Here is a 22,190-nt window from a genome sequence, read left to right on the forward strand (position 1 = left end):
GTCTGAGCAAACATGCCTAGTAGCACTAGTATCAATCCACCATTCACGTGGATTAGAACCGACCAGGTTCACTTCAGAGACTGTAGCACAGAGGTCTATATCACCCATATCCTTGGAGATATTCTCTACCATGTTTGCTTCTTTCTTCTTGTTGGGCTTCTTGGGCTTCTTGCAGTCAGAAGACCTATGACCAACTTTATCACAGTTGTAGCACTTCCCCTGAAATTTCGACTTCGAAATCCCTCCTTTGGGTGCCAGCTTTGCCCCTTTACTAGAATTAGTCTTCTTGGGCTTGGAGCTTTGAACATGCTCCACCATGTTTGCCTTCTCAGTGGCAACATTAACTTTCTTCTCGGACCCTCTGTTATCTTCTTCAATACGAAGTCTAACAATAAGATCCTCCATATACATCTCCTTTCGCTTGTGCTTAAGGTAGTTCTTGAAATCTTTCCATCCAGGTGGAAGCTTTTCAATAACAGCAGCAACTTGGAAAGACTCACTTATGACCATTCCCTCAGCATGAATGTCATGAATGATCACCTGCAGTTCCTGCACCTGACTGACCACAGTCTTAGAGTCTGCCATCTTATAATCAAGAAAGCGGCCAACAATCCACTTATTTGCCCCAGTCCTCGGTTTTATACTTATGGTCAAGTGACTCCCATAAGACCTTAGCTGTTGGCTTCGTGCTGTATACGTTATACAACGGGTCAGACAAACAATTTAACACATAGTTCCGACAGATGTAGTCGGAGTGCTTCCAAGCATCAGCAGCATACACAGTCTGCATGTTACTCTCAGCAGTGAGCAACGGTGGTTCTTCCTTAAGGAAGCGATCCATATGCAACGTGGTCAGATAAAAGTGCATCTTTTGTTGCCAACGTTTGAAGTTCGTTCCGTTGAACTTCTCAGGTTTTTCAGCATGTGCAGCAGGCACAGTTGGCATAACAGGTGCAGCAGGCACCACAGGTGGAACAGATGGTACGTGCGTCTGTACTACATGTGTATGCACACCAGTAGGCACCGCAAGTATGATCGGAGGAGTGAATCCTGCCGATATCTGTCCAAGAGGAACACTAAACTGTCCAATGACAGTGTGTCCCACAAGCACATGTCCCGAAGGCACATGTCCAACAGGCGTTTGACCCCCATCAGATCGTACGATCTGTGCGTTAGGGTTAATCGGTTGCTGGTGAACCCCATCAGATCCAGTGATCTGTGCGTTGGGATCAGCCGTCATGTTCATCGAATCGTTCACAGTTTGGTTCTCCATCGATCGTACTCAACAAAACAAGCAGATACAGATGTATCAGTCACAGATGTATATAAAACAAATAGCTTTAAGATTGTGAAGACAATCTGTGATTAATACAAATAATCAAACAAGTGTGTGCGTGAGTAAACGAGATCAAACGGAGGAAGAAAAGATATAAACAGAAGAGAGATCCTCGAGTCCAGTTGAAACTGTCTCCTTAAAGCTATTTCGCCTCTCACCGTATGTGCGAGTCGATAGCCTCCCAGGATAAAACGAGGTAGCGGCGGCGTTACGGATAACGAGCACCTTCAGCGAGCTTGAACGGGCACGAAACTATCACCGAGAGAGAGAGAGAGTTTTGTGTTTAGAGGCGAATATGTTTTTTTGGGTGTGTCTAACCCTAACGCCTTAGAGGTGTTTTTTTTATCGTAGGTAACCCGCAGCCGCTACCCTTCGGGTGCGCACTGGGTATAGGGCTGAGCATTCGGTCGGTTCGGTCCGGTTTCCGGACCGAACCGAATAGACCGAAAAATCGAATAGTCAATTTTTCTTGGACCGAATCGGACTGAAGTTATATTATGGACTGGACCGAACCGAACCGAAATAATTCGGTTCGGTCCGGTTTTGGACCGAATAGACCGAAAATTTTTCAAAAAGAAAATTGCATTAAAAATTAAATCATAAATTATAAAATTTAAAATATAATTAAAGTATTGTGCTATGTAGAGTTCTAATAGTTCATGAATATAATTAAAAATTAAAAATTATGATTATAATTTTTAAGATATATGTAAAATGTATATAATATGAAAATATAGCTTTTATTATTTGGTCTATTCGGTCCGGACCGAAATCTTTGTTAAAAGAACCGAACCGAACCGAGACCGAATAGACCGAATTTCTGAAAAAATTAGGACCGAACCGAACTGAATTAGCACGGTTCGGTTCGGTTTTTCGGTTTCGGTTCGGTTTTGCTCAGCCCTGACTGGGTAAACCCTACGGGCTCACGCAATAGCCTGCAAACCACGTGAACCAAGGTAAACCGCATTTAAGCGACATGCTCTGACTCAGGAGGCATAATCATAAATTCTCCTCCCGTGGGATTCGAACCTGTGACCAAGATGACAATTTTCCTCTCTTTAACCAACTGAGCCAACCCTTGCGGGCGCCTTAGAGGTGTTTATATAGGTGTAGATAGACTTGTGCGCTACTCTTTTCCATAATTAAATATCATTAATTATGAAATCGGTGTAATACTTGCAAGCTACTCTATTCCATAAATAATCTGAAACAGAATCAGATTAAATATATCAAGACATACACCATATCAATTAATCTGAAACAAAATCAAATTAATTTATGTCATAATATTTGAGCCAAATTCTAATGGAAAATAATAATTTCCATTATTAAGAGAATATCATCATATCTCACACATCTTTTAGTCATAATGCTCAAAATATGATTTACCAATATGGGACTTATACCCATATTTTTAACAAGTATACTGTATTATTGTTTAAAGTAAAATATGTTAGAAGGGCTACTCCTGGAGTACCGTATATTTTGCATAATGTTGTACTTTAAAATATATAAAAATATAAATCGCTGAACATATGAGACTCAAATTTGTACTCCCTTCAAGGGTACACTGTTAAACAACACTCATATATAATATAATTGTATATAAAATGTAGATATAAAATTATTTATTTTATATATATATGATATTTTGATTTTACATATATTATTATTATATATATTTATGTAAATAAATTTAAAATATGGAATATAATCAAATATTATTCTTAAGACATAACTTATGAATTGAGGTTATTTTCAAATGAAAAACTAAGAAAGTTTATTATTTAATGCGATAATATTATTTTTACTAATTCCTTTTACAAATTTAATTTTCTTAATTTTTTTAGATATTTTCAAAATTTCATTAATAAGGCTGATTTTTGACCAATTAACACAATTTTTGACCTATTGATCCGATTTTTGGAGAAAACTATTTTTCACCTGATTTTTACTTAATTTTTACTGAACAACGATTAATAGCCGACTTTTAAAATATAGCTAATGAGTTTCTTGATTGAACAAATATAACCAATTAAAAATAATTTTTTATATTTAGTTGCTAAGGGCATCAAAGGATTATTTAGCTAAAGATTTTTTATGCTCACAAATTTAGCTAAAGTTCAATAAACTTTTATTAAAAAATAAGTCAGTGGCAAAAATTTGAGATAGAATGGACTGTGGAGGAGTATGTCTAATGTGATATACCCGGAAATAACAATAAATGTAAACATAGGATCCTAACCAATCTAGTCCTAAATTTTGCCACCAACGTGGATGCAGCTGCTGCAGCTAGGAAACAGCCATCAAACTGTGTTATAAAATTCTTCTTTAAGATCCGATTATTTTATTTATTGAGCTCAATGAAAACCCCTCACAATGTGTATAGAAAATAAATTGTACTAGTAGCTGATTGCGGATCATGTATTTTTTTGAACACTGTAGCGTCCGGAGACAGATCCACCTAAGGTTCACAAGACAGAAGAGAACAAGGAGTATCTTTGTTTTCTTCTGTCCGATTAGATTTTTCTAATTCCGTCCAAAACTGTGAAAGAAATAATATACACCCATATTCATACAAACCAGTTGTATTATTCTATTACGAAAGGTCCTTCTCAAAGGAGACAATAAGATCTTCTTCCCAGCAATAAGACAAAACCCCTCTCTTTTCTCATTTTTACATGTGATTGATTAATGTGTATTTGGAATATTATAAAATATGGCTACAAATTGTATGTTGATCGTTTTCTGACAAAATATTACAATAAGTCTCCGTCTAAAGCGTGGCACAAAATTAAGGCATGCATGTAATAAAACAAGAAAAGTTATATAAATACTTTATAAAAATGAACAATTTTAGTCTCTCAAATCCGCATCCAAGTTTTCTCTGTCAGGATGCTTTAACCTATGCAGTCCTATATCGCAACGCTAAATATTAGCTATAGAATGGATTTGGGCTTTGAATTCAAAATTCTAAAAAATATATCTAAGAAATTAGTGTTAGGGTCCATTTCCAAAGTAACCATGGCTTATCAGAAAAAAACAGTTTCATAAACACTATACGAAACGGTAAGACCATTTTCAACCAACTTCAAATTTATATTTTAACACTATTTTTGTATAAAAATTTTCTTCAACTCGACTCTAAATATTACACCATTTTTGTGTTGCACCAAAAATTAAATCAAATTCGGTGTCACACCAAATTTTTAGAGTTTTTGTTAATGCCAACATTACCTCTGTTCTCTTTACCTAAAATAAAATTATTCCTTCTATATTCTAGTAACTTTATTACTTTTATACTTTATTTTGTATTCTAGTAATAAAATAACTTATATAGTATAAGAATTGTGTAAGATTTAGTATATATGTGTTGGAGATGAATATGAAAATAATGTAATTTTGATGGTATTTTGGTGTAAATTTCACACCAAAATAATGTAATGTATCGGAGATTCTCTGATAAAAGGAAATGGCTTGCAGGATAATGAGGTCATTCTCGCGAATGCAGCTAAACACAGTGATTATTGTTTGAGATCATGTTTTTAAATTAAAATTAATATGGATTATTTCATTATATTGTCTTTTGCCCTCTATGAACAGAATGGTAAATCTATCGGACTTTGAGGTAACTTGTACAACTTTTAAACTCAGGAAGAGGGCTGGTTGATATATAATACTAACTGAAGAGTGTTAACGAGTAATGAGGCCCAACAAAATTGTGAAGTGGGCCTTAGGCCCATTATCCTGGAGGAATCAAAATCAGGTCCCCCATATATGAACTAGATACTCTATCTTCCTCGGAGTAGGAGCCAACGGTTAAGGCTGATCTTTGGTTCTCAACTTCGTACAACGGGGCAAGAACCTAAAAATTAAAATAAGAGTGGCATGATATCAAATTTAAAAATTCAATTTTATTACAGGGTGTTCTTTTTTAATAGTACCACTAATTATAGAAATTCGTCCGATTTTATAAAATAAAAAAATCCGATAATTTATTTATATATTCTTTATTAAAATTAGAAATCCCTCTTAATGATATGGTATCCATTTATACTGCGATATTCCACTAAATTAATTAATTAATTAATTAATAATAATAAAGGTTAAATACTAGAAATCTATTAATAGAAACCAAGAATATAAAATAATTTACAAACTCACGTTTCAACAACTATCAAATAAAAACATACACTATAGCAATAATAATGGAAGAACCTCACAACCCACAATTAATTGAAAAATAAATTAGAAGAAGTTATTAACTCTTTATTAATAATTTTTTTTACTCTTTATTAATAAGGGATTCATGTAAAATTTATATATATCAGGAGTCTATTAATTAAAAGTGGAGAATAACTCTTTATTAATAAAGAAACACTATTTGGATGAAAAGTATTATAAAGTAACAAAATGCAAAATAATAATTATCACAACATAATTTAATTAATTAATTTAAATTCAAATTCAAGTTTGACTCAACGTAACCACGTACTTATGCAAGACTTATATATTTAATTTCACCGTAGTTTAAGTTTAAATTGCGCATAGCAACATGATAATTAAATAACGAAGAAATAATATTCATATACCAAATTTTGATTATCGCTATATAATCCAATAATTAATTTCATTGCTCGGAACTACAAAATTATAAAAAACTTGTTTATTTTGTTTCACTTATTATATTTCATCATAATTTCAATTTTTGTTTCTCAATAACTATATAATATGTTGTATTAAGATTTAATTAATAATTTAAATATTAGGAACCGAATAATATAATTAATCAATCTTGGCATGTGCTAGAGGTTTTAAGTACCCCCAATGGAAATGCCAAAATCAAATACTAGGATTGACTTGATGAATTATTCCTCGGATAATAGTCTTATGTATATCATCATGCATTTTGATGCAAATTTTTTCTAAAAATGAGATTTATTGTGTTAAGTCTCATTTCCATTAACTTGTAGAACATAATTTGTAGATCCCTTAAACTTTGAGTAATTTACAGAGTGACATTTCAAATTTTGGCTAGTCCACAACTTAACCTCATTTTCAAAATTAAAGAAATGTACTCGTCTTAATATAACACTTATCGAACCATCAGCCGCCCCTCTGCCCCCTCATAGTCCCATCTATTTCGTAGAGACTCAAATTGACAGTACACAATCATGAACATAAAGGGAGATGAGGAAAACAATGAAAGAAAACTACCGGCCGCTCCCTAAAAAGTAGAACGTAAATCAAGATTGGCACATTATTTTCAGGGGATTGGTCATGAATCATGATACATCATTGTATGATAAAAATTAGAGTGAGTGAGGATGGGTATAGATGATTCTACCATACTATCACCTTCCCTAAAAGCTGGATTCGGATCAAATTTGAAATAAAAACGATTATCTTCTTCCCCTTATTCAGTTTCATTTGGAAGTAATTTTGACACTAAGAAAATGTATATTGTTCATCATTTAGACTAACCTACTTTTTTTCGAGCAGTTATTTTTTTATGTATTTGTTCTTCATTACTCATTTTAAAGTGAATTTTTAAACTTTTTTCCCGATTGGTTGTAACTTGCAGACGACGAGACAACAAGCAACAAATAATTAGATAAATCCCGTGTGAATTATACCATGGGCTAAGATTTGTTTGGACTTTTTTAATTTAAGTCATCAGATTTTTCGTTTGTTTGAAATGAGTATTAATTCTTGCTTATATGTTATATTGCTATTTTCACTTTTTTTATTATTTCTAACACGCACACATAAACCGGAGGTATTTCGGGAAACAACATCTTCATTTTTCGGAATGAGGGGAAGACTGCGTATATCTTAACATTCGCAAACCTCGCGTTTAACGAGATATACTGGATATGTTTGGTTTGATTTGATAATCTCGGCCCGTGCTAGGCACAGATTATCGGCTAATATAAATTATTCATTTTTTCTTAGCAGTAGCAATGTTGTCAAATTGAGGTATTGAAATTATTTAATTTTTTAAAAATCGTATATAAATCATAAATTAGTATCTTAATAGATTAATTCCAGTTTATTAAGTAATGTCACGTTCATATATCAAAAAATCCCAAAATAACAAACAACATAGTTTTGTTAGTGGAATTTATATCATCACACGTCCATTGCATCATGAGTAAGCAAAACCCTAAAAAATGAGATCCCCGAAAAAATGGATAAAGAAGAGATGCCATGGATTTTCCCCCCTTGTGGTGACAAAGAAGTTTAATTCAAAGATAGCCATAGGCCGGTAAAACAATACTCCAGTTTCTTCATATCTTCATGTTGACTTGCACAATATTAATATTGTAATTAATTTTTTTCTAACCAAATTAAGATTAAAATACATTTCATTACACCACAATGTACGCCAGGTTGATCATGTTTGACTGGCAGAACTGGAGGCATAGCATTTTGTTACTTATTTTGAACTGGAAATTCTCGTTTGATCAACCAAGCATCTTATTCCCTTGTAAGCCGTAACGTTGTTGTACCTGTTTTGGATTTGCTGAACTCTTTACAGGGAATCAGAATTGTAATGGTGAGCTGGTGTCTGTCCTAAAATTGTTAAAAGTAATGTAAAAATTATGTGAGGACGAGAATACATGATCAAGAGGGACCAGAGTCCAGAGTGTTTTGGATCAGAAGACATGCTTTTGTTGTTGATGGACCAAACACTAAATTCCAGTGGCTGGCTTGTCTTGTATCACCTTGCTTCAAGGGGCAGTACTGTGAGGCTGTGACTCACTTCATTCATTCCAGTCCCGGAGTCCCCCCAACCCAACCCCCAATTTATTCACAGGACCAAACTGTCACAATTATTTTACGGTTAACAAAACTGTTTTTCTAGTGTGACACATGTACAAAAATTCCCCCAATTAAACAAACTCGTAGAGATCAGTGCTTAGTGTGTGCACGGGAAGACCCTTAACAAAAACAAAAACAAGATAGTATTTGTTGTTAGTCATCAACTTATAAGATAAAGTATAGTGATTAGTGATTACTACTTCCAAGTTTCAGCAGTCAGATCCAAAAAATGACAGTTGTTATAAACACCATCAAACAACCTGAAATCCTGAATCATACCTACCGTGTTTGACATTAGAGAACCATGCTTACACATTTGTGATTTGTTATATAATTAAACTTTTGCCTTCGTATTATAAATAAGATATCCAAACGGAATCTCGCATTGTCAATGTAGGCAGTTCAAGATTCTTTACTAAAATACAATGTCAACAAGACAAGAACAATGAAAAATTTAAAAAGGCAGCAACTAAAGGGAGGAGTAATTTCTCATGAACATTACTTACACAAAAAGCATTTCTGCTGAATAAACTACAAATAACTTTAACAAAACTTGAGAAACATAGCAAAGTAAAAGAAAGAATCCAAAGTTATGACCTGTTTAGTAACAAACAACGGTAACAATAAAATACAACCAAACCCAAATCACCCATATTATATAACTAGAAAGATAAAAGAGAATTTAAAAAGAGAACAGTGTTCTTGATTAATAAATACATTCACACATCCCTAATTTAGTGATTAGAGTTTACAGTTATTCAGCGCGTCAATTCTATGCTCTTACTCAGTTCCTCCAGCTTCTTCATCCTTAATTTCTCGCTTTCGCTTACCAGCTGTTTCATAAACAAAATCCATTAAAACTGTAATCAAATTCATTCAGAGACTCAGATTGTTCTTACAAAACTTGTTAACAAAATGTAAGCTCGGTCCACTAACCTCCATTAGCCTGGTAATCAACTGTACTTTCTCCTTGTTCTTCTCATTAAAGGCTTCAAGAGCATCTTTATACTCTTTTTCCTGTTACACCCCCAGATCCCAATGGTTTTCAGTTGCTTAATAAATAATTCTACCATCAAACTGATATCCTCATATGTATAAATACAGACATATTGACAAAAAAAGAATCTACAATTAATATATATACTATTAAAAATTGCTAGATATAAAGTTGCCGTTGTAGATATAGATAATTTGATGATCAAGATTCATATCTTCATATATATTGACAAAAAAGAATCTACAATTAATTTCAATATTGCCAATTATCAAATTTTATTACATATATATGTAGTTGTCAGTTAGATTTTGACCTTCTTCTGGCAAGTTTGTCCCAACGGCTTCAACTCTTTATTAACTGAATCGACCTTTTTACGAACAAGACTAAGTTCCTTCTTCATTGGATCTGCTAATCCTTCAAGTTCCTGAAAAGAAAACGATATCCATGCATTTTAAACAAGAAAGTTTGATGACAAGCAAAGAAAAATGAGATTTAGCTTATCCAAACACTTTGCCTCTAATCATATAGGAGGTCAATGGTTTTATAGTATTCAACAACAAAAGCAAAGGGCCAGAATCGATAACAATCACAAAACCTGAATTGTTTAAATGTTGGAAGGCCTAAATATAATCTCGAGAAAACTGGGCACAAAGCATCAATGATTGTTTCTTGTACAACAAATAGGTACACAATAGAACCATAAGTTGAAACGGTCAGTCTACCAACTTCCTGTTGTGAATTCTTATTTCGAAACTCCTATTAAAAAAATTAGGAAGATGCAGAACAAAAAATTGAAGAAAAAAGTGACAACCTTTACAAACAAATTCTGCTATTCAGTTGTATTTTACTGAGAAAAACTGATAATTTAGCACAAAAAACCTGGTACATAAAGGTAAAGAGTTTGTTTGGTTCATGAACATAAGCCATGAAAGAGAAAGTAGAACATGATTGACCTCAAAATCAAGAAATTCAACCTTAAACACAAACATAATAAAAACAAAACAACCGAACATGATTTCTTAAACCCCATATACAATCCCCCTAAAAAAGTCTAAAAAACCCCAAAATTAAGACACAAAAATTACAAATCTGAGAAATGAAAAAAGGAGAAAAAAACAGTAAAATTTACAAGAAAAATACCTCTCGAATGTTAGCAAGGCGTTTGGTTTCTTGTTCAATGCGACCAAGCTGAGCCTGAACACGTTCTCTAACCTCAAGCTTCTTCTTTTCAATTTCTTCTTCTTTGGCTCTAAAAGTAGAAAGAGCAGTCTTTGACATCTCTTCATCTTCTTTAGACATGCTGCCACTGAAGCTTAGACTTCCTGAGAGTTGACCTGATTGTGTCACTGCTTGTTCTTGTGTTTGCATCATGCTTGTAAACCCTCTTTGCTTATAGCTTGGTTGTGTTCTTGAGTTTCTTTGTTTATCTTGTTTTTGTTTCTTTCTCTCTCTTCTTTTGCCTTTTTTGCCTGTCTTGCTTTGTGGTATTGTGTAATATTGTAAGTATTGTGTGTGTGTATGTACAAGTACTCACCCACTTTTAATTCTCAACTCTCTCTTGGGTTGTAGTACTTATGAACAAACAACTAAACACCCCTGGCTGGCTTGGCTGGCCTTGGTGGGTTTAAAGTCATCATGCCAGCTTAGCATTTTCTTTATCACTAACCTTCCTTTAAAGCATAAATAAATAATATTAAGTGACCGTTTAACAAATCTTAATTTATAATTTAAAATAAATAAATAATTTTTAAGTGATAAGTAGATAAAAACTTATAAATTATATATAAGTGTTTGGATAATATTATTTAAAAGTTAGATTTTTTTTATTTAAATGAACTAAAATAAATAAATTTCTAATAAAATTATCATAATTCATGAATTTTAAATTAGATTAACATTTAAAAATATTTTTTTTAAAATAAAATTAATAAAAAAGAGAAAAAATAATTAATTACTAACATTCAACTTATAGCTTAAAAATTATAAATTCAACTTATAAGTTAAATCGACAAACACTCGTCGATAAATTGTTGTGTGGTTATAATCATTATGGTGACTTATAAAATTTCCCAAACAGACCCTACATTTATTATTTGTTTATAAAATCAACTTTAAATTTCCATGTACGGATATATAATAATCAACAAAATGTCACACCATATATTATAGCCTGTTTCCGTAAATCAAATGGGCGAAAAATTAAAATAGCCATTCCTTGGGGCTAGTGATCAAAATCTGACTGTGGGTAATATCCATCCAAATACCCACGAAGCATGTATCTAAAAGATATGTATTCAATTTTAAAATTTTAACAAAAAACACTTACTTTTAAAATATGTATTTATTTTTTATTTTTTTGCACACTCATGATAATCATACGCATAAGTTAAATATTTAAAGGCTACAGGCATAGCATGCACATAACATGCATGCTATATGTTTTAAAAGAATTTAAATATAAACAATTTTGCGGACAATTTAGACGAACACTCACAACTTAAAAGAAGATTTTAAGTTGTGATAACATAAGATTACTGTATAATATTATCTCTCCGTTCACTTATCCCATTAACTAAAATTAATCTTTTATTTTAATCAAATCAAATAAATTTATTATTATCATAATATAATATAAAATTAGGACAATAATATTCATCCTTTATTTATCTATTATTTACCTTTTATTTCCCATATTTATTAAAGTTAACAACATTTTCAACACAAAGCAAAATGATAAGAATGAATATCTAAATTTGAACGGAAGAAATAATTTTTATCGAGAGACGTCACTTACAGTAACATATTAATATATCAGTGTCGTCTTTTAAACATTGAAATAATATCACTCTAATAATTTATGTAGAGTTTTGAAGTATCTGGAACTTGAACTTTGTTTTTTGATTATTTTACAACTGGTCTTGTATTATTATATTTATGACTATTAAAAATAAATTGACTAGAATTTAAATAAGAGTACTTCCAATTATAATCAAGCAAAAAAGTGCTGGGAGGATATGCATACGTCAGAGGAAGCATAGAAGTTAGATGAACCAACTGCCAACCATTATCTCAATTCAACAAAAAAACAAATATCGGCAGGACAGTTGCATAACTGTTGATTATTGTGAAATCATAAACAATAAACGAATAAGTTATGTTCTATTTACAACCACCATAACAGAGTGTGCAACTTTTATAGGCGAATGAATCCTTTTTTACAAATCACCAGGCGAATCTTTTTTTATAAATAAGAATTCGACAACAAACTCGTCAATTACAAGACCCCATTGAACTGTTTGAAAGTATTGCACTATAAATAAAATCATAATTAAACCATGACAACTTGACATTCATATATGTTTTAATCACTTTCATTTGTTTATCTTGGTTACCCACTTCTCCTCAAAGATCTTTTTCTCGAATTAACGTGTGTATTTTGGTGGTAAAGTTTTAGTAAATTTAATTAGCTACTTTAATTAGTCGATTGAATAATTGTTTTTATTATTTATTCAAATTTAGCTATTTTTAATTAAATTATTTGATAAACAGTTGTTTGTATTCTCTCGGAGACACATAAACTATTACCTAGAAAAAATAATTTCTCCGTTTTTTTTTAAATTAGCTTAGTGTATGCAAATCGCTATATCAATGGGTTAATTATCAAACATTAATATTAAATATTTTAGTGGATTAAATTTCTAATTTAATTCAAAAAACCCAAAATTTGACCGTAATTTATATTAACAATTATTCCTCAAATAATCCAAAAATGTGATCAAGAATTAAGATAAATAAGAATGACAGATATATTATCTTGCATTGCAACTTTAACCACACTTCCCATTACAAGTAACGGGAAAGAGGCATGTGATGATACTCATATATCAAACTAGCGACACACTAGGTGAGCCGCCAAGTTTGGAATTTTGTTGAAGTAGAAACTTGTGTTGAGAAGAAAAGGTGAGAGTAAGAACATGGACGATGAACTGTCAATAATATAAGGGGTAGCCATTTTCTTAAGTTGGTGGTACCCCTGCCATTTCATCCAACCTTATATGTTGTCATCGCTGTCACTACAAACACTATCCCATGCGTAAATGACAAAACATGACATGCACTTTCATTTTTAGCTCTTCTTCCATTTCAAGTCACGCTGCATTCTCTTCCTTCACTCTGATTCTACACTCTTTTTCCCCCCTCAACTAAATAAACGTTTATTCGACTACCAAAAGTCAATTCCTAAATATACAGGGCCGGATACAGAATCTCCAGCATGTTAATATACGTATATGTGTTTAGTTTAGTTACCATTTGAATAATCATTATATGGTTGCAAGTTATATTACAATTCTTTTTCTTTCTTTGGGGTACATAGACAGATGAGATAATTTCAAGTATGTACGAGATTATACGCAACGGAGGGTGGAATATTTCGTAACGTAATAGTTTTGCCGGCTGGAAGAATAACAAAATGATTATATAATATGAACATGATATATATAATGTGAGTGTAAGTGTGCACAATCACGGGGTAACCATCTTTGGAGTCTTGACTAGCGATTCTAATTTTGATGAGACAAATGGCGATGTCATGCCTAATTCAATATCAACCACTTGGTACGGTAGTAAATCTATGGCTAATGGCATTGAACTGTCAGAGGAAGTTCAACATGTGTGCTTTATATTATATGCAAAGGTAGAATATGTTATTGCCAAAATTTAGTATGAAAGTTATCCCGGTCAAAGTCGGGTCAATAGAATTCAATTTGGACGGACACCAAGAAAGTAGGTTTTCACGGACAGTCAAGGATGGACGACCAAGGACGAACGTCCAGAAAAATGGATTTTTGCTGGAAAAGTTAGGGCACGCCCAAACCTTGGACGAGTTAGGGCAAACCCAAACCTTGGACAGCTTGGCGAGCCAAAACCCTTGGACGGATCAGGGCAAGCCCTTTCCATTGGAAGAGTTAGGGCGAGCCCTAAATATTTGATTGATAGATTAATTAAACGGATTCCTCGGACATGATTACTTTGACGGATTCATACATTGGTTTTTCTTGGACAGAGTTAAGGCGAGCCCTAACCGTTGAATAAGTTAGGGCGCGCCCCATAAAGACATAAATGTATGATAACACAAGATGACGCTAACATACAGAAATGTTTGGGCGCGCCCTTAGATTCTACTTGGCGCGGAATACAACTTTGACATGTTGCTTGGCGTGGACTTTGGATGCTTCAAGTAGGATGGAGATTATTATATTATTACTAACTTATTTGATGCAGGTACTCTATTGAAGAACTCCTTTTTGTAGTGCATTTACAGGAAGGCGGTGTCCGTGGTCAGAGACCTCCAGGGGTATGTCTGGACGGAAGGCCTCCTCCTGTAGTCAATGAGTGTCCTCATTGAGGATGTGGGGTGAACTTTGGTGTGTGCTTTGGGAGCTCTTTCTCTGTAGTCAACGAGTGTCCTCATTGGAAGACTTCGGAGTATCTTGCACTTTGCACCCAAAAGCTTGAGATCACTTGTCCTGTAATCTGGTAGGGGCTCCTTATCGGGGGACAAGGATGCGTCCAACATTTGGGGTGAACCACGGCTATACCTGCGTCCACGGTCTAGAGAAACAGCTGGTAGCGGAGGGTTATCCTTGGCCAGGGAGATGCCTTGTCCGTGAAGTCTCGAAGCCGCGGACGAGCCTTGGGCCTTTGTGGTTGGGCCTCATCGGCGGACATTCCTAAAGCTAGTAGAAGACGGTTTCCAGTAGGTTTCCTATTGGGCCTAGGGACAAGAGATCTAAGCCCGTTAGGTTTCTTGTTCCCCAAGAACTACGTTGGCTTGATTCCCTATAAATAGGGATACGTAGGCAAATTGCAAGGGGTCGGAAGCGAAAGCCATAAGAAGCCAACACCAACCCTAAGCAATCTCAGCCCCCAATTCATCACAACCACCAAACACTGTTCATACTTCCCAACGAACACTGTTCATAAAATCCGACGAACACTGTTCATAAAATCTGACGAGTACTATTCACGTTTTCCGACGAATAACTACCATCACGGATCTTGTTTCCGGCTGCGAATCTCAAACTTTGTTGCTACCAGATTCCTCCATCAATAAATTGGCACTAGAAGGAGGGGCTAAACAAGATCTGCATCTAGGAGGAGAGATATCTCAATATAATGATGGAAGTTTTTATGAAGGAAGCTCTGAAGAAGAATCAGATCATGACTTTGATCACCATGAGACTTATGTTCCACCTATGACTGATTGCCCCATCCCGGATGTTGGGGAAAAGCCACGAACAGCGGGGATTCGCTGCTTTGAAAGATCGTTTGGGGATCCGCCTGGCAAATGATGACCTAAGGATGCTATTGTTGGAATGGCAGAAAGAAGCTGACCGCATAGATGTGACGCCCCATTGTACAACGCGTGCGGCACTGCGATCATGAGAGAGCTCCTCCTCGCGGGTCGTTGGATCGGTATGGCCGAGGATACGGAAGTGACCGCCGACGAAGATCCCAATGGAGGGGAAGAGGCATAGGACGAAACCGATACTTGGATGGCTATTGCCGCGATAACTATCGGGGTTATAAGGGCACTCGCACCCACGACCTCGCTGAAAGAGACAACAATACGGAGAATCATGACCGGAGAGAAACCCAGAATCATAATCACAAAACGCCTCACGACCATGACCAAGGCCAAGGAGGAACCCAATGAGGAAATAGAGGGCACAATCAGGAAGGGCAGACTAATGCCCATGGCACCAACCAGCAACAGGCTCCTCCCGTGGGTGATTAAATAGTGATACCTCCGCCTCAGTTGTCGGCCGGATATCGCAACACTACTAGCGATCTCCATTTCCACGGAAGCTCTGATCTTGTGGAATTCTTGGGCCGATTCAATATAGAAATGGATGTGTATCAAGTTTCAGACTTGGCTCGATGCCGACTTTTGGCGGAAACTTTCAGGGAAATTGCTCAATAGTGGTTCCCAAAACTCGGGACGGGGGTAATCACCTATTGGGAGCAAATGCAGACTTTGTTCCTGACTAAGTTCCAAGCATCCGTAATATACGCCCCATCTATCACTACTCTTGCCAACGTCAAGCAAAGGGAAAATGAAAGCTTAACGTCCTATTTTAAAAGGTTCAACTCAGAATCTACCAGCATGAGAGGTGCTTCGGACGAAGCTCTGAAGAGTTTTTTGATGCAGGACTAAGGATTAGCTCGGATTTCTGGAAACATCTACAGGGAAAAGACCCGAAAACTTTGGAAGATGTCTTTGCCTTGGCAAAATCATTCAAAGACACTTAACAATCCATGGCAGAGGTACAACCAGTTTTATAAACAAGTCAGAGAGTCAAGGCAAGGAAGAGAGACAGGTCTCTGAGTCCAAGATACCGAAGAAGTAGTCGCAAGCTATGACAGCAGAACATGTGGGTACACACCTTTGGCTGAGTCAATTGAGCACATCTTCGAAGTAAACAAGAACAGAGGGCTGTTTAGAAAGCCTGAGGCTCTATCATCTTGGCAAAGCAAAGATAAGAAAAAATATTGTGAATACCACGAGTCATCCGGACATAACACACATGAGTATCAATAGCTTAAGGATGAGATTGAAGCTTTAATCAAAGAAGGATACCTCAGAGAATGGGTAGTGAAGGAAGTAAGAAGGCATAAAAATAATGCCGACAGAGGAAAAGAGGCAGGAGGTCATACGCCCCGAGAGCCAAACAACGAAACCCTGGAGGAAAATAAATTTGTTAGGGATGGCACCATCCGAGCGATATACGGGGGCGATCCTGTGATGGAGTGTAGCAACAGAGCCTTGATCAGGTATACGAGGGAAGCCCGGTTCAGACCTCTGACTGATATTCACAGGGTGGAGACTCGGCCACCCAAAGTATTCAAAGGTGAATCCATGGACATCACCTTCAGGGGAAGCAGATGCTCGGTGGGTGCATCACTCCCATAACGATGATCTGGTTATCTCCATCCAAATCGAAACCAAGAACGTCTATAGAGCTTTTGTAGACAATGAAAGCTCGGTAAACATCCTCTACTACAACACATTCAAGAAGATGGGGCTACCTGATCGAGATATATCGGGAGAAGACTCTTGGGTCTATGGCTTTTCTGGGGAAGGATTCCGCGTCATGGGATCGATTCGACGGCCATGCACCTTAGGGGAAAGTCCGTTGGCTGTAACGAAAATGCTCGAGTTCAAGGTTTTAAATCAAGAATCATCCCATAATGCACTTCTAGGACGTCCCTTCCTTAGGGAGATGAGGGTCATCACCTCGATCCACCATCTTACCATCAAGTTTCCAACTCCAAATGGGGTCGGCAGTATAAAGGGCTCCCGGTATGATTCTAGGGAATGTTACAGACAAGTTATGAGGGGATTCAGGAGAAAAGATGGACAAAGTGGGGATGCGTCGGATGATGAACGAGAAAGAAGCATCGAATAGCTAATCGAAGAAATTCGAGTCTATTACTATGTTGATCAGGGAAATGAATGCTCCTCTGAATTGCCTTTAGCGATGTTGTTCTTAGAAGATAATATCAGAATTGAGATGTTAGACGGTGAAGAGCCTCTAAACTAAGTAATCCAAGCAAATTTCAATGGGGAAAGGCTCGAAGGAAGACTCGACGTCTTGCACAGTCTTGGGTTGAACATACATAAGGTAAATGCATCTCCCCCTGAGAGTGCGCCCTTATTATCAAGAAATCTGGAAGAGGTTGATGCCCCTGTTATACAGGGGCGCCCTCAATAAATAAAGAGGTTGATGATCCTCCCCGTGGGGATGCGCCCTCTCAAGAAAATGATGAGGATCATAATCAGCTCGATTTAGACCCATGAATACCCATGCCAACAGAAAAATGGGTCCAGTGGAAGATACAATCGAAATCAAGGTCGACGAAAAAGGTCCAAGCAAAGTTTTAAAGATTGGTTCTCAATTAGATCCATTATTGAGAGAAGGACTTTCTATATTTCTCCTGGAAAACCTTGATGTATTTGCATGGATTCATTCTGATATGGTGGGAATTGATCCAAAAGTCATGAGCCATCGACTGAATATCGATCCTAAACATAAAGGGGTTCGACAAAAGTGCAGGGATGTAAGCGGAAAGAGGGCTATAACCTTGGCATAAGAAGTGGATCGACTCTTGGATGTCGGACTAATCAGAGAATCCTTTTACCCGGAATGGTTGGCCAATCCAGTGTTAGTAAAGAAGCCTAACGGCAAATAGAGAACGTGTGTGGATTTCACTGATCTAAATAAGGCTTGCCCAAAAGATAGTTTTCCTTTGCCAAGAATAGACCAATTAGTCGATGCCACGGCAGGACATGCTCTGTTGAGTTTTATGGATGCATACTCTGTTATAACTAGATTCCCATGTATGAACCTAATCAAGAACACACCTCCTTCACCACAGATAGAGGTCTTTACTGCTACACTGAGATGCCATTCGGTCTAATTAATGTTGGGGCAATATACCAAAGGCTAGTAAATAAAATGTTTAAAAAGCAGATTGGAAAAATGATGGAAGTATATGTTGACGATATGTTGGTAAAATCCAAGAGAGCGGAAGATCACATAGCGAACTTGGCAGAAATGTTCCACATTCCGAGGCAGTTCAGGATGAAATTGAACCCACAAAAATGTGTGTTTGGAGTTGAATCAGGGAAATTCCTCGGGTTATGGTAAATCACCGAGGAATCGAAGCCAATCTTGTAAAGATAAAGGCCTTACTGGATATGAAATCTCCCGCCAGTATTAGACAAGTGCAAATTCTGACGGGAAGGATTGCAGCGCTAAATCAATTTGTGTCAAAATCTTCAGATAGATGTAAGGAATTCTTTAAAGCAATTAAAGGAATGAGAAAAGACTTTGTGTGGACCTCGGACTATGAGGAGGCCTTTAAAAAAATTAAAGAACAATTGGGGAATCCTCCCATGTTGGCCAAGCCAGAGGACGGAGAAACGTTGATTCTTTATTTAGCAGTCTCAGAATTCGATCAGCGCAACACTGGTGAAAGAGGAAGAAGGTCGACAGTCCCCGGTTTACTATGTAGGTAAAAGGTTATAAGACGCGGAGACTAGGTATACTAGCATGGAGAAATTGGTATACGCCCTTATCCTTGCGGCAAGAAAGTTAAGGACTTATTTCCAAGCTCACTGAATAGAAGTCCGTACCGCCTATCCTCTTAGGCATATTCTACATAAGCCAGAATCGTCGGGAATAATGTTAAAATGGGCGATAGAGCTGGGACAATTTAATTTGAAATATTGCCCTCGCACAACAATCAAGGGACAGGCACTGGCCGATTTTATACTTGAGTTTGACTCTGAGGTAGATGGTAAGGCTATAGTGTTGGCAGAACCTTCCTCACAAGGTGATGCCCCCACCAAAGTGAGAGAAGAGTTCCCATACCCTTGGTGGATCTTACATGTTTACGGGGCTGTAAATAGCAGTGGAGGAGGGGTTGGAATCATCTTAGTTACCCCAGAAGGACATCATCTGATGAGGGCAATTCACTTCAAGTTTTATGTCACCAACATTGATGCTGAGTATGAAGCATTAATCAATGGCCTGAAGATAGCTTTGGAAGTGGGAGTTTTGAACTTGATCGTCGCTCGGAGTGACTCAGAATTGGTAATAAACCAGGTCAACAGAGGTTTTCAAGCTCGAGAATCCCGAACAGAGTTATATATGAGATGTGTACGGCATCTACTAGAAAAATTTGGAAGTTCCAAACTAGAAGGTGTGCCCAGGGAAGATAATAGTAATGTTGATGGCTTGGTCAAAATGGGATCACAAATGGATAACATGCTACTCGGACAAATTCAATTGGGGATCCAAGAAATCCCGAGTATTCCAAAAATAAGGGTGTTCCAGACTCAAGTAATCCCACAAGAGACTTGGATGACTCCCATTCATAACTACCTTCGAATGGGAACTTTGCCAGAAGATAAATTGCAGGCTCGATGCCTTCGCTATCAGGCTACGAGGTATGTTGAGTATGACGGAGTGTTGTACACAAGAGGGTTTAACCAACCACTGTTACGATGTGTGGATTTGGAAGAAGGAAATTATATTCTTAGGGAGATGCACGAAGGTATTTGTGGCAATCACTCGGGGGGTGGTTCGTTAGCATTAAAAATCTCCAAACAAGGATATTACTGGCCAACTATGAAAAAGGATGCCTACAAGTTTGTTAAGGCATATGATTGTTTCCAACGATCTGCTAATTATACTAATGCTCCAGCAACATCTATCACTTCGCTGACCAGTCCTTGGCCTTTCGCACTGTGGGGAATTGAACTCATTGGGGATTTACCCAAGGCCAAGGGGGGTGTGAAATATGTTGTGGTGGCTGTAGATTATTTTACGAAATGGGCGGAAGCTACGCCACTAGCTACGATCACGACAAAGAAAATCAAGGACTTTGTCTTCAACTCCATAGTCTGCAGATTTGGTATTCCATATAAACTCATATCGGATAATGGAGAGCAATTTGATAACAAGGAGCTTAAAAAAAATTGTGTGAAGATGTACACATAAAGAAAGAATTTACCACGGTCTACCACCCGTAGAGCAACGGTAAGACTGAAGGCATTGACAAAATCATCAAGCATACGTTGAAGGTGATTGACCAGAGGATCTCCCCATGGTTTTATAATCTTAAACCACCGCTCCAACATCAACTATTAGAAAATTTCCTTTCACGTTTCATGGATTCGAAACCATGGTTCCCGTGGAAATTAGAGTTGTGTCATTCCAAAGAGATCACTATTTTGAGAATGAAGGCAAGGCAAATCTTACGTTTTACTAGGAACTTTTAGAAGAAGCAAGGGCAACCATGAAGTGTTTGGTAAAACCCTCACGGTTGCCCTAAATATTTGGTGGGCGTTTGAGAAAAAGCCTTCCTTAACTGGGTTAGTGATGACGCGCCCGCCACGTCTGAAGACCCTTATCGAGGTAGATGCTCCTCTTAGAGATGATGCACCCTCCAAGAATGAATACCTTGTCGAGGTAGATGCTCCTATTAGAGAGGACGCTCCCTCTAAGGATGAATACCTTGTCGTGGTAGATGCTCCTCTTAGAGAGGACGCTCCCTCCAAGAATGAATACCTTGTCGAGATAGATGCTCCTATTATAGATGACGCGCCCTCCAAGGATGAATACCTTGTCGAGGTAGATGCTCCTCTTACATAGGACGCGCCCTCCAAGGATGAAGATTTATCAAGGATGATGTTCCTCTTGTAGAGGACGCGCCCTCCAAAGATAAAAACCTTGTCGATAAAAATGCTCCTCTAAGAGAGGGCGCGCCCTCCAAGTTTAAAGACTTTGTCGAGTTAGATGCTCTTCTTACAGAGGAATTTCCCTCAAAGGGGTGGGAAAGATGCCAAAGGCCGATGACACGCCTTCATAGATGAAGATGCGGAGGGCGCACCCTCATGGTTAAGGATGAAATGATTTTTGCTTAAGTTTAAAAATAGTATGGACATATGTCTCCCATAATTGACGTATGAATCAGTTAAAATTCTTTGACTGCGTCCTGAAAGCTAAACCAATATAGGTGCACCTTATTAATAGAATGACGTGTACAAATTTTTGAAGCCGAAAAAGTTAAAATTCTAATCTCATTTCCAATGACATATGGAATTTGGGGGGTAGTTTTTATAGCCAAAATTTAGTACAAAAGTTATCCGGGTCAAAGTCGGGTCAATAGAATTCAATTTGGACGGACGCCAAGAAAATAAGTTTTCACGGACAGTCAAGGATGGACGACCAAGGACGAACGTCCAAGGAAATGGATTTTTGCCGTAAAAGTTAGGGCGAGCCAAAATCTTTGAAAGGTTAGGGCGCGCCCAAACCTTGGACGAGTTAGGGCAAGCCGAAACCCTGGACAAAGTTAGGGCAAGCCCCAACCTTGGACGAGTTAGGGCGAGCCCCAACCTTGGATGAGTTAGGGAGAGCCCCAACCTTGGACGAGTTAGGGCAAGCCCAAACCTTGGAACAG

General features: G+C 36.9%; 3 protein-coding genes across 3 annotated transcripts; 2 read left to right on the forward strand and 1 right to left on the reverse strand.

The window, feature by feature from the left end:
- Positions 1–8,732: 8,732 nt before the first annotated feature.
- On the reverse strand, positions 8,733–10,734 carry LOC141711838 (uncharacterized). The gene is made up of 4 exons (XM_074514523.1): positions 10,299–10,734; positions 9,472–9,582; positions 9,098–9,178; positions 8,733–8,994 (listed from the first exon to the last, which is right to left on the reverse strand). The coding sequence occupies exons 1-4, from the start codon at positions 10,527–10,529 to the stop codon at positions 8,920–8,922; spliced, it is 498 nt and encodes a 165-aa protein (XP_074370624.1). The 5' UTR covers positions 10,530–10,734; the 3' UTR covers positions 8,733–8,919.
- An 8,130-nt stretch (positions 10,735–18,864) lies between these two features.
- LOC141713932 (uncharacterized) lies at positions 18,865–19,242 on the forward strand. Its single transcript, XM_074517490.1, has one exon. It carries the CDS (start codon positions 18,865–18,867, stop codon positions 19,240–19,242), a length of 378 nt encoding a protein of 125 aa, XP_074373591.1.
- Positions 19,243–19,408: 166 nt separating this feature from the next.
- Positions 19,409–20,728, forward strand: LOC141713933 (uncharacterized). The gene has a single exon (XM_074517491.1). It carries the CDS (start codon positions 19,409–19,411, stop codon positions 20,726–20,728), a length of 1,320 nt encoding a protein of 439 aa, XP_074373592.1.
- The last annotated feature ends 1,462 nt before the right edge of the window (positions 20,729–22,190 follow it).

Source organism: Apium graveolens, chromosome 3 (genome assembly GCF_009905375.1).
Source record: "Apium graveolens cultivar Ventura chromosome 3, ASM990537v1, whole genome shotgun sequence".
In the NCBI taxonomy this organism is placed as follows: Eukaryota; Viridiplantae; Streptophyta; class Magnoliopsida; order Apiales; family Apiaceae; genus Apium; species Apium graveolens.

Excerpts from the sequence above, each read along its gene's own strand:
- LOC141711838 (XM_074514523.1), bottom strand. The coding sequence starts at position 10,529 with ATGATGCAAACACAAGAACAAGCAGTGACACAATCAGGTCAACTCTCA. Across the intron at positions 9,583-10,298 it reads GCCTTGCTAACATTCGAGAG|GAACTTGAAGGATTAGCAGA; the intron begins GTATTTTTCTTG and ends TTTTCTTTTCAG. Across the intron at positions 8,995-9,097 it reads TGATTACCAGGCTAATGGAG|CTGGTAAGCGAAAGCGAGAA; the intron begins GTTAGTGGACCG and ends TTTATGAAACAG.
- LOC141713932 (XM_074517490.1), top strand. The coding sequence starts at position 18,865 with ATGGTAAATCACCGAGGAATCGAAGCCAATCTTGTAAAGATAAAGGCC.
- LOC141713933 (XM_074517491.1), top strand. The coding sequence starts at position 19,409 with ATGTTAAAATGGGCGATAGAGCTGGGACAATTTAATTTGAAATATTGC.